At 30.1% G+C, this 8,409-nt stretch overlaps 1 protein-coding gene across 1 annotated transcript; it reads right to left on the reverse strand.

Moving 5' to 3' along the window:
* LOC108478697 (phospholipase A1-Ibeta2, chloroplastic-like) lies at nt 1-1,959 on the reverse strand. Its single transcript, XM_017781172.2, has one exon. The coding sequence runs from the start codon at nt 1,709-1,711 to the stop codon at nt 95-97; it is 1,617 nt and encodes a 538-aa protein (XP_017636661.1). The 5' UTR covers nt 1,712-1,959; the 3' UTR covers nt 1-94.
* Nucleotides 1,960-8,409: the final 6,450 nt, after the last annotated feature.

Consider the following 8,409-nt stretch of genomic DNA (forward strand, 5'->3'; position numbering starts at 1 on the left):
TTTTAAAAATGAATTACAAACTATCATTTAACTTGAATCTCATAACACATTATATATTTGTGCATTTTTTTTTTGTTACTAATATAAACTTAGACTATCTAGATGGGCTAGGCAAACAACTAGGAATCGGGACCCTAAGCCGATCTCTCTCAAGGTTTAAACTCAAGGACTTATGAGTATACAGTTGTTTCATATTTGATCTTTGATCATTAACCAACTTCACTAAGCTTCTCTTTGCGTTTGATCTAAATGGACAATTTGATGATAAGAATCCATCCACCAAGTGTAGGTATGCCTCTAAATCGTGACAACATGCCATGTCCGCATTTGGTTTTAGATAAGGGGACATTTTAGTGTCGACCCTGAGTTCTGTTCCAACATGAGAATATGCCCAAGGATTGTTATTGTCAATCATATCAAACACTTTTCCAAAACCATCATTTCTTTGGTTTTTTTGTAGATCCTCTTGTTGTTGATTTGATCCTTCACCAATAAATATACCAGGAACTCTAGTGATTAAGTCTTGGTTGTTAACAATTCGTAACACTTTAACCTTCTTCTCATTAAGCCGATCGACAAAGCTTTTATTACCGACTCGAGGACCACCGAAAGAAAAAACCGCGATGGGAGGCACGTGAGGTGCGCATGAACTTATTTCATCGGCGACTAAAAGGGAGAGTGCGGCACCAAGGCTATGCCCCGTGATTGTAATGCTAAGAGTTTCACCTTTGTAAGTCTCCATCAACCTTTTCACTTCTTCAACCACGGATTCAGCTAAGCTAGGGACGTGAGCACCGGGTGTCTTGTGCAAGCTCAAGAATCCACATTCAACCTTTTGGGTCGGGTTATCCGATTCAGGGATCCGAACCAATTGGGCTCTTAAATTTTCAGCCCATTCCATGCACGTTGCGGTCCCGCGTAAGGCAATCACAATATCCCTCCTTCCCATCCGTTGAATCTCCCTCCGGTCGTCACAAACCGCTACGTACCCGATCCAACTAGACCGTTGGGTCATCCACCCGAGATCCGGAGCCACGTCGTCGACCCAATCCGGCAAGCCGATAGACGAGGTGGCGTAAAGGCTCTTGGTCAACTTGTAAGACCTATCGGATAACGCAACGTGCCTCGGCAAGGGAGCCTGGTTGGTGGACATAGCAGGGTTCGAATGAAAGCCATGGTAAGCAGCTTGAACGAATTCCCCATATCTAACCACTTCCCGCCTTAGATTCTCATCGAGCGGGTCAAGCAACCCCGACCAATCATTGCAGCCATGGTACTCTCTCCAACGAGAACCCAGGCTGTTCCTCGGCGAATACTCCATATTGGACTTGGATAAAAGCCGTTGAAGCCTATTTAAATGACGCGGCGACATCTCTTCAGCAGCTTTCGTTTCGGGCCAAATCCTCGAAAGATTCAGCCCTTCCAGTAAAACCTTACCTTTGTTTCCGATCGAACCATTGATGGGCGGTTTGGAAATTACTTGTTCGGGTTCAGCTTCGTTTGTCTTCTGGAGGAGTTTTTCGAGGCTGGAAAGGTGTTGCCGAGTCGACTCAGTGGAAAAACATGCTGAAGAAAGGGGCTTTTGAGAACATGGATTGGGTTTGGTTGAAGGGTTTAGAGGAGATGTTTGCCGGCACTTGAAACTTGCCCGTCTGGCTTGGAAGACGTGCAAGTTTTGAGCGGGAAGAGTGTGGCCGACGCCGATCTGCATGAAAAAAAGAGCAGCAAAGAAAGATAAAACTTAAAGAGAAAAGAGGGAGAGAGCTTAAAAGTTGAAACAGCAAAGCGAAGACCGAGTGGGATCGAAAAGAAGAGATGAATTCTAATATTTATAGACCAACGTTTCAAATGAAGTACCCTAATGTGTGACAATGGCAGTTACTGGAAATATGAGAAGGTTTTAAGGGTTAATATGGGATAGAAAGATTTGACATTTTTCTGATTAGCCCCTTGAGCTCTAACGTGGTTCAAGGAAAGTCTGCGATGAGTAAGACAGGAACTTTAACTTTATCTTTTTGGAGTTGAATTGACTGAAAGGGCCTGGATTATAACTTGTTAATTGGGTGAATAAATTTTTATTTTATTTATTTATTTATTACTTTGGTAGTTGACTTGACTTTATTTACAAATCACAAATCATAGTGTACTCACTCACCGTTTAGGGGGTACAATACCGTGTTCCTTCGAAGTAATATGTCCTTGTTTAACAACTATTTAAGGTAAAGGAAAGATGGTATGAAAACATTATTTTATATTTTTATTAATTATTTAATGTTATTTTAATTTTTTACATCATTTACATATTATTTTAATAATTTTTATCTTCAATTTTAAATTATAAAATTTTGAATTTAAAATTTTAATTTTAAATTCTAAACTCTGAGCTTGAAACCTTAAATCATAAATAATGAATCTTGAAATTCTTTCTAAATCTATAAATTTAAAATTTTATTTTGCTATTTATAGTTTCAGCATGAACTTTTATGTATTTGTTATGTGACTCTCTTTTGATGGTTGATGTAGTTAGGTTTGGGCTTTTCTTTAAAAAAAAAAAATTGGGGATAATTGGATTTTTTAATTGGGTGAATGATTTTTTATTTTTAATTTTTAGTTACTTTGGTTGTTGGGTTGACTTTCTTGACAAATCATAGTTACTAAGTGTAAAGTACTAAGTTAGAACACCGTGGTTTTTTTTTTTTTTTTTTGAAGTAGCGTTTATTGATATATAAAAAAATTATTATATTTGGATGTACTGTAGGTTGGGATGATGCACATATTCTAAACTCACTCAATCCTTGGAATTATGGGAATAATCCTATACCTACCTAGATTGTGATATTTTAATATTTCATTTATGATCTATGGAGGCTTTATTATTGACCTAAAATTCGAATATGATTGCAGGAGTCTATGATATTTATTTGAAATTGAACTATTCCGGTCTCTTGTTTTTACTTCAGAATTTTTCTTACATAACTTCAAGCCCTCTGTACGAAACCAATCTCAATGAGGAAAATTAACAATCCATGCTATGATTACTTTTGGGAATAATTACATATCCTCTTTAATCAGAGGTATATAATTAAAGATGGAACCAGTAATATTAAATAATTAATTAGAGCTTAATTTCAGAAAATGGTACACCGACTTGAAGAACTTAAATAAATTCTTTTCTTGTTCGTCTGATCAGGCAATAGTAGACGAATATTATATTATAGTTTGTCAAATCATGCCGGCTTTTGGTTGGTATAGCTTGGTGACTTTCATTACCAATGTTGTAAAACGTTTAAAATTATGAAGGTTCCTTCACAGTACCAAAAAGATTAACAGAAAACAACGAGTGATCAATTTTGAAATGTTTTTGGTGGTAACATATTTTACTTTTCGAATGGAAACATGGAAAAAGACTAGGTTGATTGGTGGGAGGGGACCATAAATGGATGACATGATGGATCATTGATAAAAATAACAAAGGTCCTTGGCACATAATCCATGAAATTATGAAGGTTTTGAAAAAGGAAAAAGCGTAGGTTTTAATGTATAGGAATCGATTGTGAAGATTATGATTTGACCCTACAACATGTACATTGGATCACATTTTAAACGAGTTTATTCTTCTAACAATGTGAATCGAATTTTAATTTAATTAAAATTAACAATATAAGAGTTTATAAGTTTGAGTGTATTAAAATATATTATTTTTTATTTAATGGTTGAGTACATGATTATTGATAAAATAAAATACATAAAAACACTAGAGAATAATTATTTTTAAAAAATATTAAAGTAACTTTTATTTATTAAAATTTAATTTTGTTTTGTAATTTTACTTTAAATTTTAAGTAATTAAAATTTATATTAATTAATTTATGATGTGAATTCAATCTTCTTTTATTATAATTATTATTAACCAATTAGTTTCGAAAGAAGAAGAAAAGATGGTAGACACTGAGGAGGTGGGAAGCTTATCTTTTCATCCGCCATCATTTCCTATGGTTGGTGCAAATCACCGAGAAGTATTTAGTGCTTTTCCGTATCTTTTTCCATTCTCGTACGTTATCCATTGATGGGCAAGGGAGTAGCAAGGGGGCTGGCATGGCCCCGGCCTCCCTAAAATAAAAATTTTTATTTTATGTCTTTGAAATTTTTTAAAAATTTTAAATTAATAAATATAAATTTATATTTTGACCCCCTTAAAATTATAAAAATTTAATTTAATATTTTACAAATTATAAAAATATAAACTATAAAAAATTAAAATTTCATCCGGCCTCCCCTAAAAAAATTTTCTGGCCTCGCTCTCTGTTGATGAATTTGAAAAACATGCACTAAAGAAAATATTATATATATAGACACTCAAAAAGTGAATGAAATTATAAATATTTATAATGAATATTTTAGAAATAAAAATAATTGTTATAACAAGTAAATTATATAAGATATTTGAGGTGATTATGGTGATAGTTCACATCGTGAGTGATGTGGAGAATCACTTGAAATGGCAATTTATTTGAGTTGGGATGGTGCCTTAGTAACGTATAGGTTATATATGTGGTCCTTTTTTCCCTATGTCTTTCCATGTGCCTTAGTGCTTAAAGAGGTATTTATAAAAGGAGATAGGCTTGACATGGGTCATTAAACACTCTAAATGTCTCCTAGGTATAGAAGTAGAGTGGTGGGTGTTGACTTAGAGGCATTTTTAAAGTCAACTTGAATAGATTAGATTTGAGAGTTCACCATGTTAGAGAAGTGATAGATTGATGAGCTTTGACAAGAACTCTTTCTTGTATATATTTTAAGGATTATGTGGGCATGTATTGTGTGATGTGGTATTTTGGCAAGGTCGAGCTTTACCAAGTGTTTTTTAATCATAAGGTTTGATAAGGATTGATAGGGTGAGGGTGTATAATAATAATTAATATGAATAATAAAATAAGACAAGTAATAGAGAAAATAAAGAAAAAATATGAGAAAGTAAACGATAATTAAAAAACTAGTATGGTCTACTCATATTTCGTGTTAGGTTGATTATTTGTTTATATCAAATTATAGAGTAAAATTTTAAAAGTCAAAATATACTCTAAGCAAGATTTTCATAACTGGACCGGTGGTCGAATTGGTTAGACCACTAGTTTGTATGGTTCAATTGAATAAATCACTAAAAAAGAAAAACAAAACATTTTAAAAACAAAAAAAATAGCTCAATCAAATTTAGCTTAATTCAATTGGCCCTCGATCGATTCAAATAACCATGACTCTAAGTCTCTACACTTTGCACATTTGGAATTTACTCTTCCTACTTTTATTTTCAAGAATTTAATCCTTATACTTTTGGATTTATAAATTTACTTTAAAATTATATATAATCACGTAACATTTTAATTGAAAAGTTAACAACATTAACTATTTAAACTAGTTAATTACATTAAAAATATTAAATCAATTAATAACATAATAAAAATATAGAGCTAATATTATGTTAGAATTAAAATATAAGGATTAAATCTCAAATTTTAACATATTAAAAGGAGCAAAGCTAGAATTTAACCACTAAACAAAAAGGAAAGAAACATGGTGGGCGTGTTCCATGTGACCTTACTTTTTATTTTGATATACTCCATGTGACCTTTATTTAATATATAGATATAAATATTTAAAAAGATAGGGGTAAAATGAGTTATCTGGTCACTAAAATTAGTGGTTAAGAAATAGAGGTAGCTTTTAAAAGATTGTTTTAATTTTTTAGAAAAATATTTTATTTTATTTATATATAAAAAAAGATAAAGGTCCTAAACGAGGGTGAGAAAATAAAATGAAAAATAAAAAGAAAGAAGTTATATCATATGAGAAAGAGAAACTGAGAAAGTTACATGTCTAGTGAATAATTTTATAAATTAAATAATAATAAAATTTGAACTGTATTAAATAGCATTTATATTCCTTCCTTTTCAGAATCCTTTTTAAATGTATATGATATATTTTAGGACTGTATTTAACACTCCAATTATATTTAAATCAAAACGATTAGTCGAACTCATTAGATTGGGAATTAGTTAGAGTATTGGTCTAAAGAATGATTTTGAACTAGTTATATTAGAAACTGATATAAATGGATTGAATTAGTGATTGATTTTTTAAAAAGAATTAATTAAATTGTTTGGACCGACAAACTAGTGGTTTGATGATTCGACTATTAATTCATTTCTAAAATCATCGGGTATGTCTAACCCCATTAGTTTATGTATTCTTTAAAATTTTGAAATTTAGTTTCAATATTTTAATTTCAAAACTTTGAACTTTATAATTTTTTCGATTTAACAATGTTAATCTGATTACAATGTCTCTGTTGTTCATATGTCTAAGTTAAGTTAAGTTGAGTTATAACTTATTTCTAAACTAGGTCTAAACTTGGGTCTCATTTGATCTGATCCAATCAAAGCGTCCAACTTTATTGTTCAATAAATAATAAAATAATAAAAATATAATTATATATTTATAATTAATTGTATATAAAAATATTTTAAAACCTTTTAAAATTCTTACCCAATCCTTACCCAAGTGGGTTAAGCGAGTCACTTATTAACAAGTTTAGTTAACATGGTAAGGTGTGATTTGATCAAAAGTAAATTATATTAGTAATCACTTAACTATTAATAAATTCATTTTTTGTTATGTAACTATGAAAATTTATAAAATAGTCACCTAATTATTTGGTCACTTAACTATGAAAAGTTACAAAATGACCATTAAACTATTCAATTTTACCTTTTTGGTGACTAGCTGATTGAGGGTGATAGCTTTTAAATTTGATATAATAGAACTATTCAATTTTGTCTTTTTTGGTGACCTGCTTATTAAAGGTTGTAATTTTAAAATTAGAATAATAACAACTTTAACCTCAACATTTATATATTGTATAAATTTGTCTTTACTCTATAAAATTTAACCCTCAACATTTATATATTGTGTAAATTAATTTTTTTTGTTACCCTTTCACTTTAAAAGCTAAAAAACTATTAGTTAAATTTGATTGAAAATATACAAAATGGAAACACCCAAAATTCAAGATAATAATTTTATATTATTATTCTTTTAAAATTAACCCTAAATGTTACAAAAGGGAAAAAAATTACACAATGTGTAAATGTTGAGGTTATTTTTTAGAATCAAGACTAGTTTCACATAATTTAAAATTGTTGAGAGTTAAAATTGTTATTATGCCAATTTTAAAAGCTGCCATAGTTAGTCAATTAATGACAAAAAAGATAGAATTAAATAATTTATTGACCATTTAATAATTTTTCATAATTAAATATCAAAATAAAATTTACTAATAATAAGGTAATTATTGTATAATTTACCGTTAAATAAAAGGGTGATGTGAGTTTATGCGCCGATATGATATTTAATGATAAGATCATGTCAAACCTAATTTAATTTAAAAGATTCGAGAGTATAGAGTACATCAGTTTTTTTAACATTTGATATATTCAAATGGCTCAATTAAATTTAAACAATTTCAAAAAAAATATTTATATTTAATATTAATTATTGAAATGTTAAAGTAAAATAAATATTTAATTTTTTAAAAATCAAAATAGGGTATTTATTGTTAGTAATCGTAATTAATTTATTTGTTATGAGTACTCTTTAAAGAAATCAACGACGATCATAAAATATATTCTATTTTTTAATAAAATTAAAACTCTAACCACATAATTAAAAGATTAATTAAGCAACCATCATAACGCACCTTATCATTAAAACATCCAAAAGTTTCATCTTATTCGTTATAATTAATAATGTTGGTAAAATTAATTTAATGCCAGTGTAACATACATACGATGGCTTCTCAAGCCCTTTAGACCTGTTTTTTTGTTTTGGTAGGTCCCATGGTTTTTTCCTTGAAGCTTACCAACAAAGTATTTATAGTTAACTTTTCAAAGATCTAAGAAATAGAGAATTTTTGAACCAAACTTTCTCCAAAATACTATGAATTCAAAGTACAGGAAAAAGAAGAAGAAGAAGAAAGTTTCATGCAGTTGAATGACAGCTCTCTATTCACATGCAACCATCTTACTATTGCCTTACCCCTAGCCCAATTAATTCCTTTCTTTTCCCTATACTTGATGCCATTAATAAATTAATCCGCTTTTAATAACCTTGATTTCTTTTCAAAGGATCGTACCTAGAAATTGGATTCATATTGGTGAAGAGAAGTCTTTGGGTCTTGAGTATCTAAGCTCGAGGCTCATCATGCGTAATTATATGCACATATGCGATTGTTATTTGTGAGTTTTAGTTCAGTTAGTTTAGTTTATCGACTTTAGTCTAGATTGCTCTTGTTCTTAATTGATTAGTGTTATAATAATTTGATTCTACTTTGTGATTATTAAGACAATTCGTTAT

This window comes from Gossypium arboreum, chromosome 12 (genome assembly GCF_025698485.1).
Source record: "Gossypium arboreum isolate Shixiya-1 chromosome 12, ASM2569848v2, whole genome shotgun sequence".
NCBI lineage: Eukaryota > Viridiplantae > Streptophyta > Magnoliopsida > Malvales > Malvaceae > Gossypium > Gossypium arboreum.